At 48.6% G+C, this 25,029-nt stretch overlaps 1 protein-coding gene across 5 annotated transcripts in view; it reads left to right on the top strand.

Moving 5' to 3' along the window:
• Msi2 (musashi RNA binding protein 2) overlaps nucleotides 1-25,029 on the top strand; it is a 245,157-nt gene that overhangs the window by 165,615 nt on the left and 54,513 nt on the right. For all 5 annotated transcript variants that reach the window (XM_036195661.1, XM_036195662.1, XM_036195660.1 and 2 more), the window contains exon 3: nucleotides 6,829-6,911. In XM_036195661.1, coding sequence (XP_036051554.1) covers nucleotides 6,829-6,911 — 83 coding nt within the window. The remainder of the gene's footprint in view (nucleotides 1-6,828; nucleotides 6,912-25,029) is intronic.

Here is a 25,029-nt window from a genome sequence, read left to right as displayed (position 1 = left end):
TTTAATATCATGATGTCTGGCATGTCTGGTCACATTCCTTCATTTTGGGGGGAAAGGCATTTTATTATAGTTTACAGCAACCAGCTGCCAACTACTGGTGTAAATGAGGAAGCAGGTGCATGAAGGATGCCACATTGGAGGGACTGTGACACCGCCCTGGAGGGGACACACCCGGGAGGAAGAAGGACATAAAGAAGAGAGAACGGCTTGTCTGCAGGCCCCTCCGATCCATCACAAGCCTGCTTGGAGACCTTAGGGACTTGGGGTGGGAGTGATCCAGCCCCTGCTGTCCTCTGAATGGACACCTGGACCAGAAGTCTTTGTTCTGAGCCACTTCATTGAGCCCAGAGGCTCAGTCCTGTGTACAGTGTGGACCAGGGTACCTTCTGTGTTCTTTGTTCTTAATAAGACCAGAGAAGTGAGTACATTCCTGTATGTCTCCCAGGGCATCTTACTCACTGAGAACCAGGCATCCCACTTGGTAACCCAGCCTCACTCCAGAAGGTCTGTGGCTGGTGTCTGGAAGGAGTCACAGTCCCCCACCCTGTTACCCATTACATGGTTGACTGACTTTGGAGACCCCTGTGTTATCTTCCTACATAAAAGTCCTCTTGAGGGGGTGGAGTGGGGATTTAGCTCAGTGGTAGAGTGCTTGCCTAGCAAGCACAAGGCCCTGGGTTCGATCCTCAGCTCCAAAATAAATAAATGAATAAAAAATTTTTTTAAAAAAAGTCCTCTTGGGGGTGGATCTCTGAAGCCTCACTGCCCCCCTCTCCTGCCTTCCTGGTCAAGAAATCGGCATCAGCAAGCACAGCAGAGAGGCAAGTGTACAGCTGCCATGTCTTTCCTGTGCTTCCTCTTTGCTTTCCTTCTGATGGACATTCAGGATGAGGGGCACTTGCCCAGTTTGCAGAAAAGGTTTGGAATGGTCCACCAGGAGGGAAGTACTAATCACAGGTCGTAGGGCCCCGTCTGTAGAGTGGGATTGGTCCTTCTTCCTTTCCCAGGTGGCTGTGGTACAGACTCACAGGAGAAGGATTGTCCAACAAACATGGAGAAGCTTTTGCCTGTTTTTAAGTATTACGATTTTTGGTGTTCATGGGAACCAAGCCCAAGACCTTAAACATACCTCGCCATGTCCCCAGCTCCAAGATTTGTTGTGTAGAATGCAGACAGATCCTGAGTAACCACATTGATGTCAAGCATGGGCTATAACAGGGAGTCCTGACCCTGGAGGGTGGGAAATGATCTCACTGTTCCAGCGAAGTGAGTATTAGCATTCGAGGATGAAAACGGACCCAGTCCACTGTCCCCTCAGCCACTGCACAGTACCTCGTGTCTGGGACACCCTGATGGTTCTCTTATACTGAATTTCATTAAGGGCACCCATGTGACATCAATAACCAGAAACATGTTGTTTCTTTTGAAACAGCAGCTCAGTATGTTCCCCCACTACCCATCTCCCAGACCCAGTCAATCTTCTGAAAATAGGTATTTGTTGAGGTAAACCCAGGACAGTACCCCCCCCCCCCCGCCCAGTCCTGCTGAGCTAATGTATGTACCTTTCCCCTCAGACCTTCTTCCTATGGGACCACAAGACAGTTGCCATACACACTGTAGCCCATATAGTGGGCCAGAAACATACCAATGGAGGCACAGGAGATATCCCTAGGCCACCTGGGGCTGGCATATGTGATAAGTATGCAAGGGAGCCTCTCCAGAAGCGTGGGGTAGGTTGAGAAAGCTGACGCAGAACTGTGCAGAGCGCGGCTGGCTGAGTGCAGGGACCGTGGAGCCTGACCTGCTTCCTTCCCACCGGGTTGCCTTGTGGAGCAGGTATGAGAAGCTTTTTTTTTTTCAAACCAGAAAATTCTCACCACACCCATACCCAAGAGATTCATGTTTGTGCTGGAGGCAAGCCTCGGAAGTTGGCACTTTCCCTGAGTTGTTAGAAAGGGGGAGGTTATGTAAGTTCTGAATATTCTTGCATATGCATACCTTAATTTTTTCCTGAGACACACAATAAATTAGACGGGGGGAGGGGGGAGTTTGGGGGGGGGCTCCTTTACTTTTTTTCCTCATTAGCCTCAGGCATTAAATCATGCCTTACACCAGTTTCTGTGCATTAGTGATTACCATTAGTGGTCGTTGGCCTATAGGATAAGAGAAGAAAATTATTTTTGAGGCTAGATGGAGACTGTTCCCATCTTCTTCTCCCTAATGGCCCCCAGTACTCTATAAGTGCTTTGGTGACCGTGTTTAGAGTGGATCCTTTTAATTGTGAGGTATCTTGTTCCCATATTTCCATTCTCTTCATCTGCCTTTTATAGCCTTGTATTATTCTGATGAATATTCAGTTTTGCTTGTTTGAACAAAAGAGGGAGAAAAGGGTTGACTATAAAACGCTTCTCTGAAGTGGGCTCACTTGTTAGTTTCCAATAATAGCTTCATTCAAGAGACCGCTCCGTGTCAGTAAATGCAGCCTGCTCGCTGCTACCCTACTTACTGCCCATTCTGAAAGCCCTTTGTCTGGGGTGAATCCTCTTACCACCTTTGTCCCAGTTCTGGGGGGTTCCTGGAGCCCCCTTGACAGCGTAGGGTGCACGTGAGGCTTCTGGAGACAGTGGGCCGGTGACTTTCTGGGGCTTTCCTGCAATCTTCAGCCCCTGGGTTCTTGTCTGTTATTGGTGGCAGCTGGATTGAGTTCAAACACCTAGGCCTGAGGGCCCTTCCCTCAGCACCCAGGGCAATCCGACACCGACCAGGGTTGCTCACAGGGGCTCCCTCATGGGGCTCTGATAGAGACCAAGCTCTTGTGAACTCACAACAGGTAGAAGCCATGCCTTGATGGGGACCAGCTCAGAAACCCATTTTTCTCATTTGTGAGAAAAGAGAAGGGCCTCTTGGGCTATAGGGGGAGCTGTGTTCATTGTTTGGCCCTTTTTTCTTGTTAATGCTGCTGCAGCTGTTGAGTATGTAGAGATTGGCATCCAGAGGTTGGCATTCTTCTCTCCACCTTATTACTTCTTTATTTATTTAGATAGGGACTCTCACTGAACGTGGTTGCTCGCTGGCTGGCTGGCAAGCCCTCAGGGATCCACCTGTCTCTGCCCACTTTACACACACAGCGCCAAGCCCAGGCTTTACATGAGTGCTGGGCATCCAAACTCACTTTCCACCCAGACGCGGCTTCCCCAGCCCTTTGGCTCTCGCTTCTGATTGAGGATAATAAGTCTCTCTTATCCATCTGCATGCCTCGGTTTCATGAGATGCCACTCCTGGCTTTCCCTCGGGAAGACCAAGGGTGGCTTCCCCTTCCTGCCTACCTCCCAGCCCTCCCAAGGCTCGGTGGAAGCTGTGCATTCAGCAGGTCGTTCAGAAGCCTTTGATGCCCAGCACGCTACGCAGAGAGGAAAGGACAAGCGCTCTGCATCTGTGCATACTTGGAAACCGAGAATGCGCCATGGCATAGACAGAAGAAGTAGATCTTTCCAGGGTTGGCAGGCTGGACAGAGCTCCTGTCCAGTGAGCATCAGCTTAAGTTTGGGATGACAAACAGGTTTCAGAGACAGGTGGTGTGGCGATGCCTTCACAACCCTGTCACTGTACTTCATGCCGCAGACTGTGCACTTAAAAAATGCTTAAGGTGGGAAGTTATAGGCTGTGTCTGTTTTACCACCATGAAATGTTTTACTTCGAAAGAGAAAACTGTAATGCCCAGAGGGGTTTCCCCACTCACCGCCATCCCTCTCAAATTCCTAATCCCATTATTTCTGTCCTTCACTCATCAGCTCAATTCACTTGGGGAGGAGGAAGCCGTTCACCACAGAGTTACTAATTTGTTGGAAATGATAATGCACCTGTGAGATAAAAAATGATTATATGTTGAGGAATAACACTTATTGATAATTAAGTGTTTCATTGCTTCTTTGCTTCCCCAAATGGAATAAATAAATATTTTAGACATAATCAAGTTTGTTTTCTCTATTCAGGCCAAACAGACAGGGATGTTGAAGAGATATAGATGCTTAAAATGTTGCCAGTGAGTCTTGACACTACTAAACTGTGAGGTATCCAGGGTGCAGAGGCTTTGACCCAGGCTCTCCTCCTTCAGTCAGGAAAACTTTTTTTTAAGGGTTTGGTTATTTTTACTTTATGGGTTGTGAGTGCCTTGCATTACTTGTGTGCGGTGATAAGTCCAGAAAAAAGCATCAGGTTCTCCAGAACTGAAGTTACAGATAGATGGTTGTGAGCCATCATGTGGGTGCTGGGAAGTGAACCCAGATCCTCTGGAAGAGCAACTAATACTCTTAACCACTGAGCCATCTCTTCAGCCCCAGGAGAGTCATTGTTGTGATACACCTGTTCTGCGTCCTGAGAGGTTAGGGAAGAGGGGCCATCAAGGAAAGTTTAGAGTCAGAGGCCAAAATTATGCCAAGAGCAGGGTTGTCCCACTGGGCTGTGGTGGTGGTTGGTTGTGAGTCTGTCACCTGTACCATGCATGCCTGCCGCTGCTCTCTCATGGCCTTTTCTCTGTGTCTCTTTCCATCTCCCACCTCCTATGAGGACACCAGCTCTTCCTTAAGTCTGGGGTTCTTAATCACATTTGCAAAGCCAGTTTTCCAGGGCTCGGTATAGGTATGTATTTGGAGGGTCACTCTTCAGTCCTCTGTAGTCACTCTAGTTAGCAATGGGGTAAGACGGCAACAAAAACCCTAACTCATTTGGGCTGGTTTATTTGCAAGGTGCCGAGGTGGGCCCAGGCCAGAGGGGTTTCCTTCACAGGCAGATGTGGCCCACAGGCAGGGTGCAAGGGACATGAGATAGAGGATGAAGAGTCAAGGAAAAGGTGCCACCCAAAGAGAAGGAGTCGGAAAGCTCTGTAGGTTCTCTCCAGGGACACAGCTTGGGAAGTGTGAGCCTTCATTTCAGATAGCTCATGCGTGATGTCAGGCCTCGGGTTACTGAGGACACAACTTTGACCCAGTGGTGCTGAGAAACCTTAGCGGTTTGAGCTTCAGAACACGTCAGTCACCTGCCTCACATGCCCGTGATGGCCTAGGCTGTGTGTACTCGGTGGGAACATGAGTTCAGTATTGGGTACGTGATAATAAATGGCACAGCCTGAAGATCATGACTGCGTTTGTGTGGTAGTCCTGGCCTTCTGTTTTCCTGGAGGTTGTTTGAGAGCAAGAAGCCACCTTCTTTCCTGAAGACTCACTAGAACCTGCCGTGGGAACTGTGACATGAAAGTTCTGTGTGTCAGCTCCGTTTCCCTGGTAGTCCCTGGGAGATGGTAGTAGAGGTGGTTTTATGAACCAGAAGAGACTTGAAATACTCTTTCTACCTTGGGTGGCTGAGCCCCCAAACAGACCCAGGAGCTGGAAGGGGCTACGTCTGCCTCTTACTCATTGACAGAAGCATTGATACCCCTGCCGCAAAACCAGCCAGTCAGATTCTGTCTTTCTGTGCTTCTCGTGAGGCTTATTCACATGTTTAGAGAACAGAGTGTCTTAGTTGTTGGGAAAATGCCATAGCTTGTAAACAACAGGCCTCTTACAGTTCTGGAAGCAAGAAGCTGAGTCATGGTGCCAGCGTGGTCAGCCCTGGGAAGGGCTCCTACAGTCTTACAGAAAGACACCCTGTTGTAGCCTGACTGGGCAGGAGAGGGAAAAAAACAAGCTACCCGGCCTTTCTCTAAGGGCACTAATCCCACTCTGAAGGGTTTCTTCCTCATAACCAACTTGACCACTTCACCTTCCAAAGCAACACACACACACACACACACACACACACACACACACACACACACCAATCCATATCCCTGGGAGTCCATATCTAGGGGCCCTATTGTCTGCTTATACTACCTTTTCTTCGAGGTACCAAGTGTAAGGTCCAGAGAACAGAAGCAGGTGCCCAGGTTATGCCCAGGCAAGACTAACCAGGCCCCTGCCTCATCAGCGTCTCTCCATCTCTGCCCAGGTCCCCTTGCACATGAGCGCCAACACAACAGCTGTGTTCAGTGCAAGGTGGTGGGCCCACGTGGTTCCCTGGTGCTTACTGAGTAGGGTGGTAGATGGGGACACATCCTGGAAATGCTGTTGGGGACAGAAAGGAAGGGGCAGGAGGGTGGAGAGAGGCACGCAGGATGCTGAGCGGCAGTCGCCTGCCAAAATTCTTCAGTGCAGCTTGTCTAGTAAAGCCGGCCTCCAGCCGAGTAAATACAGTGGATAGCTGACGGGCTGACAGCAGGCATCAGACAGTCTTAAACTGCCCCAAATCCACAGTGTGTTTGAAGCGGCTGTAGCAAAGGGATGCCCGCACAGAACAGAGGCCTGAACTTTTAATAGTTTCTTCCAGGCCTCAGGATGTCCTGATGAGGTATTAGAGGAAGTCATTCAGGAAGAAAAGGACCAATAACCGCCTCCGCATGGAGGCCGACCCTAGGGCTAGCCATCGAAGCTCACAGAAAGGGCCAGCAAGGCCCCACAGAGATCCAAGAGGCTCTCTATAGCCCACAAGCCTGCCTCCGCACAGAGGCAGCAGGCTCCGACCCTTGTAAATAACAGACAAGTAAATTTCTTGTTTGCTTTGGGGCAGATGGAAGCCACACAGTGCCTGCTGCATGTGGGTGGAATGCTGACTGTTGCCTTACCGTCGGAAGGGTGCTGGGCACAAATTGGAATCACCGCCTGGACCACAACATCAACATCCACATCCACATTCCCCCCGCCGCCCATCTGGAGCCTGTCCTGACTGCAGGCCACCCTGCAGGCCATCCTGCAGAGACCAAACTCACTCCTCCTCTCTGTTTCTCCTTTTTTGTAGGGTTTGGCTTTGTCACTTTTGAGAACGAAGACGTTGTGGAGAAAGTCTGTGAGATCCATTTCCATGAAATCAATAATAAAATGGTAAGTCAGAAGGGATTGTCCTGGATTGGGGAGCCCTTTCTCTGTGCCACATCCCCGTCTTGTGAGTGACGGCAACATCAGTGTCATGCATGCAGTAGACAGGGAAAGGGATGAGGGCCAGGCCCATTAATGGTAGCAATTGTGAGAAACAATAGCCAATGAACTCTTTCAGTGAAGGGCCAGTTGGAAATAATGATGTTTATCTGTAATACTAGTACTTGGCATTCAGGAGGTTGAGGCAGGAGGATCTCCATAAGTTCAAAGCCAACCTGGTCTGTAGAGTGAATTCCAGGCCAGCCAGGAATGTGTAGTGAAACCCTACTTCAAAGCCCCCAAAATAGACCAGGCATAATGATGGCGCTCACCTTTAGTCCCAGCGCTTGGGAGGCAGAGGCAGGCGGATCTCTGAGTTCGAGGTCAACTTTGTCTATGGAGTGAGTTCCAGGACGGGATAGAGAGACCCTATCTCAAAAAACCAAACAAACAAAAAGTCAGAAATAGCCTGGGGCCATAATAGCTCAGACTGGAGTGCTTGTTAGCAAGTCTGAGAACCCAGGTTTGATCACCAGAAGCCCTATTAAAACACCAAATATAGTAGTGCGCTCTCACAATCCCAGCACTGGCAACATGGACACAGGCAGATCCCCAGGGCTGGCTGGCCGGCCAGCCTTTCCTAGTTGATAAGTTCTGGGACAATGAGAGACTCTAAGGGTAGGGGTGAGGGGCACATCTGAGGAACAACACCAGAGATGGTCTTCTGACTTGCATACATGTGCACTCCCCACACATAGTCATACACATTACCATCGTTACACAAAGCCAAAATGAATTATAAAAATTAAAAAAATCCCAATAATAAGTATTCGGGCTACCCTACAAAGTTGAGGCCCTATCTCAAAAAAAAAAAAAAATTACCAGTTTTTGGAGCTGTTCATATGACCATTGCAACCAGTGTGTTGTCATGCAAACATGTCCATAGGCCCTACATATGTGAATTTCATGTGGCATCCCCTCTCTCCTTCCCTCCAACACAGAATCCAGCATTCAGGGCAAGCACTCTGCATTTTTCTACATATTCAGCTTCTCATATTTTAACCCTTTAATAATATAAAAGAGTATTTTTAAATCTTGGACCTTATAAACATAGGCAAAGGCAAGGCATGCTAGGTATGGTCCACAGGCTGGAGTTTCAACCACACTCTTTTTTTTTTTTTTTTTTTTTTTTTTTGAGGGGTTGGCACACTCAAACTCCCCCTGCCTCTGAGTGTTATCTGTGATTGAAGGTATGAGCTGTCCTCTAGCCAAGCTTTTGATGAAAGGCCTTGAGGAGCAGATCTTAGGAGGTTTACTGTCTGTTTCTCTTTCTGCCCTTATAATCAGCCACCTCCTTCCTTTTTCTTAGCTGTTCCTCGTGGTGGAGGAAGCCTCAGGGGGAGGGAGGGGAGGTTCCGCTCCTGGAATTCTGTAGAGCCAGGGAGTCCACCCACAGAACTGGCCACCAGAGGGTGCCATGCCTTGTGTGGTGTCTGCCTGCTCCTCTCATCCCACACTCCTCCCAGGTTGTTGGTTCCAGAGAAAGAGAAAAAAAAAAAAAATGAAAGCTCAGCAGGTGTTTCTGGACCCATCTGCAGGTCCCCCAGAACACAAACATTTAGGTTAGCCAGAAAAGCCTCTGGCCCGGAGAGAAGAGGGTGGGTAGGCAAATGTGTGCGTCAACCGCAGCTGTGACTTTGATATTTCTCTCCTTTTTGTCAAAACATTCCTTGTTTCTGAAACATGCGTTCAGATATGCATTGTATATTGGTCTGATATGTGTTCACCAACTTTAGATTCAATAATAGAGCTTTTAGTGTGGATAAGATCAAAGCAATCTGCTTAGCATGTGGTGCTACAGGCTTGATTCAATATTTGACTTGCTAATTTTTTCCCAGGGCACTAAAATAATATTGTTCATATTGTTCCTAGCCATCATATGCATCCGAAATGAAAATAGTCTTTCTTTGCATAGTGTATGTTGGAGGCATCTGCACCGGCTCTAACGTGGAGTGCGGGAGATGGGCGGAGGAGCACAGCACAGGTTCCTTCGTTGGCTTTGTCCTCCAGATGCCATTGCCTTCCGGTTGGCACTTCCCCACCTTAGGTCACTGTTCACTATTTCTTAAACTAGAGAGGTGGAGGACCTATATCTGTGTGCAGATGCCTCCTGGAGCCTCTGTGGAGCTTGCTGTTGACGGGCTCCAAGGGAGGTGGGTGGGAATCGGAGCGGAAGAGGTATCAGAGGATGCGGGCAGATGCCTGCCCTTCCTGTATTCCCAGCAGTGAAGGCAAGAGATGAATTCCAGTGTCATTACCAGCAGACTTTGAAATGAACCTATGATACAGGACGGGACTCATCCTCTGTCTCCGTGGGGAAATTGAGGCCCAGGATGGGCCCCGGGGTTACCCATAGTGAAGGAGCATAGGTCTTGGGCTGCTCAGTGAGCTGTGTAGACTCTTGTCTGAGCTGGGGGTGAGAGGGTAATCCCTCAGATGACCAGGGAAGGAGGATAAGGACATGTTGAAGGAGACAGAACCTATGGCTGACTGGGAGTCATGATGCTAGCAACCATTTCCCCAGGCTCCTCCCATGTATCAGGACCACTCTTCATGTCGGTGGCACTAAATGATGGTAACTGATGGCTTTGGGATGCCTCTAGTATAAAATGTTTGTTTTCCTTTCACCTGGGGTGCTTGTTCTGTACGAAATAAGCAAAATCGGAAGTGGACGGAGAAGGGGAAGGCCTGGGGACAGAGTAGTTCAGATCCCAGACGTTAGGGTGTCGTGGGGTAGAAGTTCTTAGCCTAGACATACCCAGAGAAGGGATCAGAGGTTCTGGGGAGTGGGGGCAGAGGCAGGTCACTAAACCCCCAACAGACTAAGCTAAGCCTGCCACGTCCCTGGGTTGTTGAGGGCCGGGTGTGCTGCCGTGAGCAAGGGCTTCACACCGAGCTTCACACCGTGTTTGCCTCAGGGCACAGGTGTAGCAGGAATCTTAAATGGTCTTAATAAAATCAAACCTGAGGCCAGTTATGCTGGAGATCAGAGAAGCAGAACAAGCCACAGCTTCCTCACCTCGCCAGTTCCTCAGCTGGTCTGTTTCCTCAGACTATAAGCTTCTGTGTCCTCATCCCAATGGCTCTCAGCTGAACTGTGCTGCTTGAAAGCCTGAATGCTTAACCAGCCAAATGCTGCTAGTTTCTGGTCTTCATGCCATATATATATATCTTTCTCTTTCTGCCGTCACTCCCTGGGATTAAAGGTGTGTGTCTCCATGTTGGCTGTATCCTTGAACACACAGAGATGCGCCTGGCTCTGCCTCCCAAGTGCTGGGATTAAAGGCGTGTGCCACCACCGCCCAACTTCTGCTATGGCTTGCTCTGACCCATTTTCTAGCCACCGTTTTTGGCTCTGTATCTAGTGGCTGTCTGTTCTCTGACCCCAGATAAATTTATTAGGGTGCACAATATTTTGGGGAACACAATACCACCACACGCAGGCTTTATTTACTATCTTGAAAACCTTTCCTTCAGTGAAGAAAGACAGAATTTAAAGGAGGGAAAGGGAGTTGGTAGAGGAGCCCGTAGCTTTTAGTTGCTTTTGGATTCACCAAGCAAGGAAATGCTTCTAAACTGTGCCATAGACAGAATTTGAATGAGCCACCCAGAAAGACAGAACCAGAAGGCCTCTAAGTCAAAGCGGTTATTTAAAGGGACATAGGAAGGTTTGCTATTCTGTGCTACAAGACTGAAAAGGACAACTCCCCCCACCCTTGCCATCACCCCTTAGTGTACCTGTGTACCCACTGTCTCATACTTGCAGATAAGATGGGTCTCCGCCTTGAATCACAGAGGTAGGACTTGAATCTAGGACTTTTAGCTCATTGGCATGCACCTGGCGTTCACCAGATTGAATTCACAGTTATGGAGTGAGTAAGGGAGTCAGCCAGGAGTCGATCACCTGACTCAAAGGCACACCGTAGTTCCCACAGCCATTTCTTTGCTACTTTGGTTAGTGAAGCTCGTGAGCTTTTCAAAAAGCTCTTCAGCATCTTAGAGCTAGAGCAGGTAGACGGGCCTGAGGAAGACCAGGTCATAGAACAGCCTTGAGGAGGTTGCCTCCAAGGTGGCATAGATGTTTGGGCCGGAAGTCTCCACTGGCCCTTCCTGTTACAGGCTTCATGCAGCAGCTGAGATTTTAGGATGTGTCCATTTGGGTTGCCGTCCACTTGCTTGCTGCATCTTGCCTTATTCGATTGTCACACCCTTTCTAGTAGACACAAAATCAAACCATTTTCCCCATTTTACAGATAGGCAAGGCAGAGGCAAAGCAACTGCCCAAGACATGCCAGTCAGCACGTGGCAGTCCCAGAATTCAGTACTGGAAAGCTACACTCCTGAGTTCATAATTGAACCCATAAGGCTGGCCTTCCTCTCTAGACAAAATCTAGGCTATGGCCATGGTCTTACTGGGTTAGAAGGCCTCCCATGGCCCTTGAGCATCCTTTTTTCCTCAGCCCATGTAGTTTCTTGATCTCCTAATTGAAGGTTGGCCAGGGAGGAGGACCGAGTTTGGGCTTAAGGGTCCTGGTCAGCCATCAGTCCAGGCCTCTTCCCTTGATCCTGGGGGCACGGTAGAGAGCTGGCTGCCACTCAGGGTCAAGGTCCAGCCCACAAGAGCTAAATCTCAGCCTCAGCCAGAGCAAACACACAAATGCAGGCATGGCGCAGCCTCATGATCCTCTCTGACCACCCTGCAAGCCCCAGTGCGGGTGGAGCTAATAACGCCTCCCATAGCGCCATGCCCCTGATTGAAGCAGGCCCATAACAGCAGGGACACTTGCTTGATTAGTCAGTCACCAGAGCCCAGCCTGCAAGCAGCCTCCTGATGTGCCAGGCAGCTACGGGAAAGGAGGTGAGAATTGACCCAGAGCCAGCTTCTGGGTTCCTCCGAGGCCTGGCACAGCCCCCATCTCAACATGATATTGGAGAGATGCTGGTACCATGGTTGGGTAAGAAAGGAGGATGCAGAGTGGAAGGTGCCAGGGTAGAGCCTTCTCCTACACTCCTTTCACAGGGAGTTGATGTTTCCAAGTACCATGCTGGTACCTTACAGGCACAGACAGTGCCACTGCCCACCTGCCTTTCACACAGCATGCTCACTGAGCCCCGCCAGTCCTCCAAGGGGAACACCAGAGCTCTGTGGGAAGGAAGGACTTGCATGATGAGATAGTCACAGGTTGAAGAGCTGAAGTTGGTTTCTTTCTGTTTTAACCTTTAGGGGTTATTTTGAAAATAATTTTTTGCTTACCTATTTGTGAGTGTGTAGGTGTGAGGATGCTGTGATGCGTGTGTGGAGGTCAGGGGTCAACTAGGAGTCAGTGCTCGCCTTCAAGTGGGGCCCAGGGATTGAACTTACATTGCCAGGCATGGCGGCCGTCACTTTACCTACTGAATGAGTACCACAATAAGGGAGGAGGAGGAGGAGGAGGAGGAGGGGTTAGGAAAGAAAGGCAGGCCTGGGTTTCCTTGTCTAGTGATTAGAGTTCGAGCCCTTATCTTGTTCCTTTAAGGCATTTGCACTTACAAAATCTGCCAAGCAAGACATGAGTATAGCCTCTGTCTTGGAATGAATGGAAGGTTAGCAATATGCCCCCCACACACTGTGGTCAGCAGGTGGTCCCAGCATGGGCAGCCTGTGGAAGCAGGTAAGGAATTTGAGTCAGGCAGTGATTCCAGTGCACATTAAAGAGTTGAGGGGAGCCCCAGTGGAGGATGCGCACTAATGATGGGTACCACTGGTGCTGTGGTACCGTCCAGTGACAGAGGAGAAGTTATGTGGGAATGTAGAGGTGGGACAGAACAGGCTTGGTGTTCATCCCCTGCCAGGCTAACTCCCTCAGCATCACCTGCCAGTCTTGGTCATCAGGGAAAAGATTAGTTAACCCTGGAACCTCCCAGAGCCCAGTCTCCTCTCCGCAGAACCATGCCTTTCTGCTCTGACCATGCTATGAGGCACACCTGTTGGGGGGAAGGGTTAGATCCTCCTGTTCCCATGGAAGGACCCGCTGGGTCATTTAGAGACACTGAGAGCTTTGGGCTCTGAGCCAGAAGCCCAGACCCACTGCTGGTTATTGCGTGACTCCCCCATCTACCTGCACCTGCTTCGTCCCTCTGCAGCTCAGATGAAGACCTGGTTCCGTTCTGCTCCCAGAGGCCTTGCCTACTCTGTGGTCACATTTATAATCTGGAAGGCTGGCAGGAATCCAGCTCTCCTGAAAATCTCTCAGTGACAGCAGGTGACAGCAAGTGACCTCCATTTGGCCTAAGCCAAGGGCCAAGCTTTCTGTAAAGGGCCAGATAGTAAATATTTGAGGCTTGAAGGACCATATGGTCTCTGTCACAACTGTTCAACAACACCATTGTAGCCAAACACAGCCCCAGACAGTATGTAAATGAGTGGGCGTGGTTGTGTCCAAATAAAACCTAATTTACAAGACCAGGATGCAGCCAGCTGGATTTGGCCTACTGACTATCATCTGCAACTGAGGCCTAAACTAGTTTGAGAGCAGGTCCAGCATGAGTGATGCTTGCCTCTAGGGCCCCGAGGAAGGGGTTTTGCTGAACAATCGGTCAGTCTCACCATACAATAGTGCTTTGTGAAGCAGAGAAGAGAGGATGCCCCAGTGGACAGTGGGTGGGGCTTGAGGAAGCGGCCTCCTGCAAGAGCGCCTCATTCATGAGAGAGCACCCAGCCATGGGCAGGGGGAGAATGAAGTGAAGGTCAGAGGCAGTACTGTCAACCCTGTATGCCTCTTTGGCAGCTGGCACCACAGACCTTCTCTACTGAGCATCCCACAGTATAATGGACTGCCTCATACTAGCTTTGTGACCTTGGGCTAGTTAACTTCTCTGCTGGTCACCCTTCTCAAGACAAGGACATGGGGGTAGGGAATAACTCCTGCAGAAAGGGCTGTGACTAAGGATTACTCAGGGTTTGAAACAGAGCCAGGCCATACCATGCTTCGTCACAGTGATCGATCTTTCTAATATCGTTCTCAGAATCATTTTGATTGAGTAAATAGGAGATCCCCAGGGAAGAAGGCCGAAGGACTAGTTCCTGAGTGCCCGTGGGAGGGAGGTGCTCCCGTGTCTCTGACTTGAGGTGGTTCCCAAGAGAGGAGAGGTACACAGCCTCTGGGACAGAGCAGCAGAGTCCTGAGATGGGATTCTGTGTTTTGTTGTCGTCATTTTAAGATTGTGTGTGTGTGTGTGTGTGTGTGTGTGTGTGTGTGTGTGTGTGTACAGCAGAAGCCAGAAGGGGGCGTTGGGTTCCCTGAAGCAGGAGTTATAGACCCTTTGTGAGGTTGTGAGACTCCTGATGTGGGTTCTGGGAATGAAACTCAGATTCTGTGACAGAGGCCCTCGTAAGCATTTAAACATCTCTCCAGCCCCGTGGCATGAGGTTCTTCGGGTTCCAGGAAAGCTGAATCAGCCCCTTTGGCTGAATCGTTCTCTGAATAGGTTCCAAGAGAGCTCACTTCCCAGAGCAAAGCTTATTGTGATCTGCAGCCTGCCCTCCGCAGCTCACAGCACACTTAGGGGACCAAAGCCTTAAAGCAGAACACTGAGGAGCAAGGCACAGCAGGACAGTGAGAGAGCCGAGTTGGCCTCTCCAAATCAGAACCACAGTGCTGGGCCAAACTGGCCGTGGAACCTCCCTGAGGCTAGGGTCAGCATCTGTGCCCTGCTTCTGGCAGAATGCCTGGTGACACAGCTCCTATCCTCTCCTTCAGACATCATCCTCATCCCCAAAGACTGGAAGCTCAGTCAGGAGCCAGCGCCCCAAAGTGGGGGTGGTTGGGTGGGTGGAATTAGCTGGGCTTCTGTGTGCACAATCCCGTTTGTAGCCTCGTTCTCACTCGTAAGCTAATTTTAGCCATCCATTCTGCTTCTGTTGCCATTTCTAAAATGAGAATGTCAAATGCAATATTAAACAAGCAGGATGAAGGCCAAAAAAGGAAATGGCAGAGAGGCATTTAATAAATGAATCCCATGTTGACGTGGGAGAGCGAGAGATCCCGAGCACCACGCATCACACACGCATGTGTGCACACGCCCGTTTATGTACAGGCTCCGCTAATGGGAGCCAAACAATTTGTGTGTTGGGGGAAGCCTGGGAGAAGTGGAGGGGGATGTGGGGGCGGTCTGTGGGAAATATGTGCTGCTCTTTAGGCAGAAGTAATTTAGCCTGCGGGGAGGGAACCACCCAGTCAGAGTTCTGGCCCGTTTGCCCTTCATCGGTCCTCCAGTCAGGTCAGTGGAAGGAGAGGGAATGAGCACAGGGTGCTGAACCTCTGCATTTTCCACACCTGCTCACCGTGGCCCCCACTGAGTGACAGGGTATGGATTCTTGAAAGGGGAGCCCACAGAAGCTTCTGGAAGAAGCCCTCCCATGTCTTCTCTAGGCTTTGAGCCTTGTGTCGCGGGTCCTTTCTTGGGCCCCACATCCGAGGAGCTTCAGGCCGCTGCTGAAGTGTCACCTTCCTTCCCTGTTGTCTCTCTCCTGCTGTTTCAGTGAAGCCAGCTCTGGGCTAGGGTAGACACCCACTCTATCTTACGGCCAGATTTGGACACCTGCGGGGGTGGGGGGGCAGCTTCTCTTCACTTTGAAATGCCCTTGCAGGTGCCTGCAAAAAAAAAAAAAGAAGAAGAAAGAAAGAAAGAAAAGAGAAAAAAAGGAACAGCTGCTGCTACCGTCAGCTTTTTCCTCAAATAGTGCAGCCTGCCAGCTCCCCTAGCACACCTTTGCTGATGAATGCAGGGAGCTGGGGTTACTTGGGGGTGGGGTGGGGGTGTGGAAGGGTCTCTTCGGAATAGGGCTGGGCCCTGCAGCTGAGAGGGAGGGCAGCTGCTTTTGGTCTTGCTCTTTGGAATCAAAATGAGCCTGGGTATGAGCTGGCTTCCTCTTCTTCAGAGGTTTACCCGCATGCTCTGCATAGAGCAGGGTACGTGTTAGGGTCTTCTACAGAGTAAGGCTTTGTAAGATGGGTCTGTAGGCTTGGCCCCAGAGGAATAGGGGCTGTTGTCAGGTTCTGCCTCCAAGGTGAGGGGTCTGAGTGCGGAGAAGTGAGCTATACCCCAGAGCCCAAAGGTAGAGCTGAATTAAAGGAGGGAGCTGTCCTCGAGACTGCTCTCTGGCACACGAGGCCCACCCTGCCCTGGGACTAGGGTGCAGTTGTCAGGGGCATGTCTCAAGCAGCATTGCACACCAGAGACTGGCTCTTCTCCACCTATTGTCCAGGCTCTCAGCACCTCCAAAAGGAGTCACATCCCCTGTATTCCTTTCTGTGTCCACACGCTACCTACCTTGCTCAGTGCTTACTTATGAAGTAGGTTTATGACCTACTTCACTTTGCCATCGTTGGTTTTAATAAAAACACTAAGCAGAGGAAACAGTGGATGAAATTAATTCTGTAAGTGGTGAGGAAATTAATTCTGGAAGCTGGAGTTGGGAATGATTTTGTGGAAGAAATAGCATCAGATTGGCCCTGGAGGCTAAGTGGGGGCTGAGAGGGCAGGACCCAAAGGAGGGAGCTGGGGTCTGAAGGTGGGAGCCCTGGGACTGGATGCTGGCTGTGTTCTGAAGTGGTAGGTTGTTTTTTTCTTGAGGCCTCAGTTTCTTTATCAGAGAGGCCAGTTAGGCTGTTCCACCAAGTAAATGAAGCCCACGTGCTGTAAAGCAATTGAGAATAGGGGACATTGTTTGAGGGCTCCATGTGTCCCACACTTTGCTGAATAGCTGTAATGTTTATTACATGATCCATGGAAATATCTTACACATTACACACACAGGCACGCACACAAGAGTGTTCTGACTGCCCAGCAGGTGTGGATAGAATAGCACACTGAGCTTACTCTGCAAATCAAACCGGGTTCTGATGCTTCCTACCCATGGGTCCAGGTCGTTTTTGTTCAGCGTGTGTCTAAGGCAGATGGCACAGCTGGTTGCCTTTATCTCTTCTGTTGGCATGTCCATGGCTGCCGTTGTTACAGTTGTCCCCTTTGTATATCATGGGGGTGTCCTGTCCGTGAGAACCTCTTAGTAATCAAACCAGCTGAGATAGCATGTACAGATGGCATCTCTGGTGCTTGGCAACCAGCTCTCTGGGTCTGGAGTATGAACTTACAGGGCCCCGCCAAGGATCTGCTTTCCATAGGGTCCTCAGAAAGGCCTCTGCTGGGTAAAGAACGCAGTTGGGCAATGGCTAGGAAGAAGGAAAGTCTTTGCCTTCAATGGCAGTGATTATGTGGGCAAGAGTAAAGGGGTCTCTGGGGATGCCCTGTGGAGACATCCTTGTACCTTCTAGATTCTGGGTAAATCCTGGGTGTGGGTCTGTACAAAGTTCTCTCCTCTCCCCTTTCTGGATACCAACAAAGCAGTTGGTTTGGAGCATCAGATGAGCAGGGTTCACCTGGAATCTTCTAGAACAGCCACTTGATTAAGGAGGAGACCAAGCAGATCCTTGGCCAAGGCCCAGCCAGGCCTTTTGAAGCTGTCAGGAATCTCTATACTGTAGTTAGAGTTTTCCTGCCTGACCCAGTCAGGACAAATCTCTCTTACCCACCAGTCCCATAGTTGCTCAGACACCACCAAGAAAGCACACAGAAACTTACATTGTTTACAAACTGTATGGCCATGGCAGGCTGCTTGTTATCTACCTTTTCTATCTTAAATTAACCCATTTTTGTTAGTCTATACTTTGCCACATGGCTTGTGGCTTACCAGTGTCTTTACATGTTACTTTCCATGGCAGTGGCTGGCGGTGTCTCTCCCCAGCCTCTACTTCCCAGAATTCTCTTCTCTCTTGTCCCGCCTATACTTCCTGCCTGGCCACTGGCCAATCAGAACTTTATTTACACAGAGCGATATCCACAGCACTTCCCCTTTTCTTTTTTTTTAAGGGAGGTTTTAACTTTTACATAGTAAAATTACATAAACAAAACAATTATCAAGCAAGAATTACAGTTACAATATTAAAGAAGATATCCTATCTATCTTATATTTGTGAGTCCAAGGTTTTATATCTAACTTATCTTTTATCATAACTGAGAAAATTATAACTATCTAGTCTTTAACCACATCAAAGACCTCAGAAGGATATAATATAACCTGAGAACCGGGAGAAGGATGCAAGCAACTTTCGGGAGTCTTGCAGAGTAGACAGAGACAGCTGGCAGCCTGGACAGTCACCTAATGTTCCTTTGTAAAGTTGGGGCATTTGTCTTTAGCCCACAGGGCTAGAGTCTCTCGATCACTTCTCTCAGTGTCCTTTAGAATGTCTGGCAGTTTCCTCTGCGAAGCAGGAACCTGAAGGACCATTTTGTCAAGCAAAGTTTAGTGGTCACCTTTCTATGGGTCCTGTATGTCCAGTCGATCAAGCAGTCCAGGCAAGAACAGTTTCTTGTCCAAATGGCTATTTTTGTAAAGGTGAAGATAAGATATGAAATGTCTTCAATGCCCATCCTCCTCTCTGAAGTAAATTGGTGCTGCCAGGAGCAGACATGTCTCACTGTCTAAATTTTAAAAGTATTTTAAATGCCATATTCTGTAGGTCTTTGAAGTATTTGAAGATTATCTATCTGTCTGAAATATCTCTATGTATACCTAGAAGACTTAACTAACATGGCTATGAGTATGATTATCATAGATGACTAATTATTAATCTATTTTTAATTATCTATTACAATTTAAATGAGCTATACAAACATAATACCTTAAACATGAGTAGAAATATGCACACAGTATAACAAAATTAACTTTAAGTTTGTAACAATAGACTAAAGTCTATACCAATGTAAAACATTTTAAACAAGTTGTTGCTCTTTAGAAGTAAGTTCCTTAAACTACCTTTTTATCCTATTATATCTATATCATATCCCCTTTTCTTCTTTAGAAAGAGATCGTGTTTATAATCAATCTACTTTAAAGAAAAATAATTGGTTTTTCTCTGTCCCACACCAGAGGGCTCTTCTGATTTGGGACATAAGAATCTCTTAACCTTTTTTTTTAGTAATATGTCTGGGTTTAGAGAAGGAGTGAGCCAATTCCATCTCCAAAGCCAACTTGATAATTTTGGGAATGTGGGCGTAGTTTTTCTTACTACTCTCTGCTGGAGGGGGGCGCTGTATCTTATGGGGACACAAAGAAAATTTTAGGATTATGGAGTAGTCCATTAGGGTGAACCTCTGAGCCAGTTGCCTTGAAACCATTCTGGATGTCAGATCATCTGGGCCATGGTGTCATCGGAGACCTTTCAGGTGGTCTTGGCTGATCAAACCTGATGTATCTTAATCTGGAACAAATCCACAGCCTCTGGTTTTCTGTGGAAACAAAAGCAGAGACTCTTTTCCAAAGCAACATATCCTTATATCCAAATTTTGAAGTCAAGGTACCTTTAAAATTTATATATTTATTTAACTCAACAGCTTTTATGATCAAATCTTTTTCTGTAGTTAAAAAATCCCAAAGACAACACAAACCAGATTCTCTGTGTAATATCCATCTTTGTAAGACTGAAATGCTGCTGTGGCTGCTGGCTCTGTCCACCTCTGCTTCCCAACATGGCGGCGGTACAGTTTACCGACAGTTCTGTCAAAGCAGTGCATAGCCTAGAAACCCTTTTTTGTTTTTGTTTTTTGTTGTTGTTTTTTTTAACTCACAAAGGCTAAATCCACCATGCAGCAGAGCAAAGTGTTGCTTGTAGACTCCTCATTCCCGCCACACTACAGGTCAGACGCACAAGCCAAAAACCCGCCATAGTAGCTCAAACCTGCAGGCTGCCACTAACTTGAGAGAGACAACTAGGAAGCTGTTTTTAGCGCCGTTTTAGAATCTTTTTTTTTTTTTCAGGTTTTAGGTGGAAACTCTTGCCCCACATTGGGCGCCATTTGTAGTTAGAGTTTTCCTGCCTGGCCCAGTCAGGACAAATCTCTCTTACCCGCCAGTCCCATAGTCACTCAGACCCCACCAAGAAAGCACACAGAAACTTACATTGTTTACAAACTGTATGGCCATGGCAGGCTGCTTGTGATTGTGTGGGCAAGAGTAAAGGGGTCTCTGGGGATGGGCCCATCTGCCCCTGCCCTGTGGAGACATCCTTGTAGCTTCTAGATTCTGGGTAAATCCTGGGTGTGGGTCTGTACAAAGTTCCCTCCTCTCCCCTTTCTGGATACCAACAAAGCAGTTGGTTTGGAGCATCAGATGAGCAGGGTTCACCTGGAATCTTCTAGAACAGCCACTTGATTAAGGAGGAGGCCAAGCAGATCCTTGGCCAAGGCCCAGCCAGGCCTCTTGAAGCTGTCAGGAATCTCTATACAAAGATAGGTACCACCATAAAAGCTATGGGACAGCCTCCCCTGAGTTCTCTATCTCCCACCCCCCCCCCCCCCCCCCCCCACCCTGTCCCCTTTCCACCAGCCAGCCAGTCAAGGTCAGTGTCTGTCTGCGCACTGGGGAATTTTATCCTTTGAAACAGGCTTTTCCTTGAGAAGCAACGGTTCTCTAACATGATCTGTTCGTACACACTGGCCTCTGCAGGCCAGACAGTGCCCCCAACAACCCCTTGTTCAAGGTAGTACATCAAGGCCACAGGTACAGCTCTTGGCTTTCCCTTTGGCTCTGGGACTGCATGCTGACTGGATTGTTTGTGAGGAAGCAGGGGAAACAAGTCTTTTCACTCCTTCAGAGATCAGCTTCCTTCTCGGACTCCCTGGCTCCCCACCCCCCACAGATGCCTAGTGGTTGCAGAGACTTCAAGTTGTTGCAGGAGCTGCCATAGGGAAGCCTTCCCCATGGAAACTCTGGTGCCTTTCCTAAAACTGTACTCCTTGACATGCGCTGTGCCCTTAGGCAGACCTCAAATCCGGACACAGGCTAGAGGTGTCAGAAGGCTAGGCCTATTTCCATTCTACAGCCTAGTACATGCAGGAAACAATGGTGCTTGTAGTCTTGGTCCTCGGGATGCTAAGATAGGAAAATCATGAGTTCAACAACAACCTGGCTATGTAGACAGCATAGCACAACCCTTTTTAATAGTAGATAGAGGTATTGTCATAAAGGGGCATCGTTAAGTCCATTAGCAAAAGGATTGTGAAAGCTTGATAAAAGTCCGTGCCCCTGTTGAAGTTGGTAACTGCTCTGGTTACGTAAGAAACTGTCCCCATGTTTAGAACTGGAAAATCACAAAAGTTTGCAACTTAGTCTCAGACAAGAAGGTTTTAGCATTTTCTTTTCTTGGAATGCTGGGGAATCACCAGAGCCAGGTGTGTATAAGTGCCCAAGCACTGAGTCCAGCCCTTTTTTCTGCAGCATGCTCTTGAATAGGAAACACAAACCCACCCCTCCGCCTCCAGATACAGACATGGAGTGTGTGCAAGGGCTGAGGTGTGTGTGTCAGAATGCTAATAGTGAGCAGTGTTGGCAAAAAGATACCAGCTGTTCTTTGGCTATCTTTGCAACTTTTCTAGAAGTTTGAAATTACGTCTGTGTCTTTGGGGTTGCTGTGAAGAGACACCATGACCACGGCAACTCTTACAAAGAAAACATTTAATTGGGGTGCTTACTTGGAGTTTCAGAGGTTCGGTCCATTATCATCATGGCGGGGAGCAAGACGGCCTGCAGGCAGACATGGTCTTGGAGTGGAAAGTCCTTACATCTTGACTCAGAAGCAACAGGAACTTGACTGACTGTCACACTGAGGGAAGCTTGAGCAAAAGAAACCTCAAAGCCCGCCCCCACAGAGACACACTTCCTCCAACAAGACCACACCTCCCTTTGGAGGCCATTTTCTTTCAAACCACCAAAGTCCAAAGAACAAATCAGAAACAATAATAGGGCTGGGGTATAGCTCAGTGGAAGAGCATCTGCCTAGCATGCACAAGGCCCTGGGTTTGATACCCAGCACCACCACCCAAAAAAAAGGGAGGAGGAAGAGAAGGAGAGGGAGAAGGAAGAAGAAAAACAAGCAATAAACCCCTGGAAAACTACGACCAATTTGTTTCTAATGTCCACAAAATCCCATAGAGGCCCGAAGTGCTACTGTGGAAAGGGAGCTTATGTGCTCTGCCCACTGCCCTATGATGTCAGCAGACCTCAGTGCCCACTACCCTGAGAACCCAGCCAACAGGCAACAGGATGGCAGAATGCCTCCCACCCTCCTATCGGATGCCCACGTCAGTGACCTCAGGCAGTACCTACCTCTAAAAACAGCCCTTAGATCTCCATGTTCCAGCTGTTTACAACATTGTCCCGTCCTCCCTCGCTGGCTCTGAGCTGGCATAGGGCACACAGTAGAATGTGGTGGATGTTACATAGTGTGAATCCCAAGGCTCTGTTAGAAGCATATGCAGAATCTCTTGGGATGTTCATTCTGTAACAAGGCCATGAGAACGTCCTGGAGAAGCTGTAGGTGGTATCCATGGTCAGTCTTGGACCCTCAACTTAGTCACGGCTTTCTCTCACTCCAGCCCTAGCCACCATCTGACCGCAGCTCCATGAGATAACCCAAGCCCTATCAACTCAGAGCTCTGAGGAAGACAATCAGAGGCTGTGCAAAGCCACTGTTTGGGGACATTTGGTGCGTGATTGTTGATGTCCGGAACATGGTCCATGTCCAGATGCCCTGAGTCTAAGACCAGAACCAAAGAAATATTTTGGGTTTTGCTGTTTGGTTCTGATTTTCCCTCTAGGTCTTGGGTCAAGCTCTCTGGCTTGCCACAGGTACAGGAGAAGATAGCCTATGTGTGGTCTATACCTAGAGATGGAGAAGTGGCAAGCCCAAAAGACTTGGATGTTCAGAGAGCACTTGCCTACACCCTTGGTGACCGAGGGAATGGGAGAGCAGGTTTATTGGTGGATCCCCACATCCTGGCTCTGAGTTCTTCCACAGAATTAATCTGCCTGAATCTCCAGGGGCAGGGAGTGGGGACAGAGTGCAAGCAGCCCTCTGGACCTGAGCAGTCTTTCCTAAAGCTCTCACTGCTGGCCAGAGCAGGCTCCCTGCTGTGTCCATTGCTTCTCCTGTCACTCAAAGGCCCAGGACAGGCTGAGGCCCCAGAGACTTCACCTGCCATGGCCTCTGGCCTTGAGTGCACTCGCTGTGACGGGCAGGTGGTTGACAGAGCTCCTGTGGTGGGTGCTGCCAAAATGTCACCAGCAAAGACAACAGAATTCCACCGAGCTGCCAGCCCTGCTCAGTGCTGGGAAGAGTAGGTGGGTTTGTTTAAAATACTCCCATTACAGTTAGTTAACCTTTATGTTCCCTAAATGAAAATTGTATAAACCTGAAATTTCCGTTGATCGGGTTGCCTAGGAACAGGCAGCAGGTTTTCATAAGACAAAGCAATAGATTGCCACCGATAGGGCTGTTAGGAACTGAGCTGGTTAGCGGCATTATTCCCATCCTGGTGTCAGTGTTAGGTAATTATCTGCCTGCCTGCTCAGGGCACGCCCATCTTCCTGTGCTGGGGCAGCTTCCTGCAAAGGAGACTTCTCAGCTCCAGCCCCCAGGATGGGGGCGCAAAGGCAGGGCCTAGGGCTAATCACCATGCCTGAGCTATGAGGAGAAATTTAAAAGACCCGATGTGGTTGAATTTATTTTTTTAATCACCTTTCTTCACTTCCATGCAAGAGAAATCCCCCCATAACCCTACTGATGACAGGCTGTTGCGTTGTTTTATGTAAACATGCAGCCACTACGCAGCAGGAAACTTGGAAAATACACAGTAGCAAAATACACCATAATTTGTTGCTGCTCTAAGACAACTTTGGTAGATCTTTTAAATATTTTTAGTGCAATATACACACTTGGTTTGTTTGTTTTTTTTTTTTCTCTCCACAAGGTCATTTATGTCTGTCTTCCTGCAGTTAGGGTAACTAATGTCCTAGTCTGCCAGGGACCTAGGAGGTTCCCAATACCAGTACCTCATGGCCAGTGTTTTGGTGGTACTCAACCGAACTCCAGTTTATCAATCTATCAATCTCCTGTTCTGTTGTTTGTTTGTTTGTTTGGATTTGTTTTTTAACTTTTTTAAAGGTGTGTGTGTGTGTGTGTGTGTGTGTGTGTGTGTGTGTGTGTGTCTTTTCTGAGACAGAGTTTCTGTGTATAACAGCCCTGGCTTGTCCTGGAACTCACACTGTAGACCAGGCTGGCCTCAAACTCACAGAGATCCACCTGCCTCTGCCTCCGGGGTGCTGGGATTAAAAGCATGTGTCACCATGGCCCGCCTTAAAAATATTTTATTTTATATAAGTGTTTTTGTCTACATATATGTCTGTGTACCACATGTATGCCTTGAATCTGCAGAGGTCAGAAAGGGGAGTTGGACAGTTGTGAGCCACCATGTGGGTGCTGGGACTGGAATCTAGGTCCTCTACAAGAACAAGTGCTCTTAACTGTTCAGCCATCTAGAAACCCTCATCCCATTACTGTGGAGGGCGGGTAGTGGGTGTGGGTGTGTATGTGTGCCTGTGGGTCTGTGTCTGTGTGTGTGCCCTGCCACACATAGGGGAGTCTTAGAGGACAACTTAGGCAGTTCTCACCTTTGACCATGTGGGTCAGGCTCAGGTGGTCAAGCGTGGTGGCGAGAGCCCTTACATACAGACTCATCTCATCTTACATAGTTCCTGTTGTTGGCTTATTATTATTGTTGTTGTTATCCCTGGCCTCATAGACCCTCACAGTACACATTCCTACATGTAGGATTATTAGATCAAAAGATGGGTTCATGGTAGGTTTTTATATATTAACCAGTTGCCCTTCATGAACATCCAAGTGCTGATTTCTGCCTTTGTCGATTGACTATGAAATATTGCCCTGCAGTTCATATATTTGAACCCTTGGTCCCTAGCTGGCGGTGCTGCTGGGGAACCTTTTGGGGATAGAGCATTACTGGTGAAATTATTAAGGCCACTCCACGTAGTTAAAAGGGAGGTTTATTTTGTAAGGTAACTTACAAGTGAAGGGATTGGTAACAAGGTCTGGGAAAGGTGTGTCGCAGTCCGGCGGTGTTCTCTGGAGAA

The sequence above is a fragment of the Onychomys torridus genome, chromosome 8, assembly GCF_903995425.1.
Source record: "Onychomys torridus chromosome 8, mOncTor1.1, whole genome shotgun sequence".
In the NCBI taxonomy this organism is placed as follows: domain Eukaryota; kingdom Metazoa; phylum Chordata; class Mammalia; order Rodentia; family Cricetidae; genus Onychomys; species Onychomys torridus.
The sequence above is the reverse complement of the archived record's forward strand: the minus strand, read 5'-3'. Positions and strand labels throughout refer to the sequence as shown.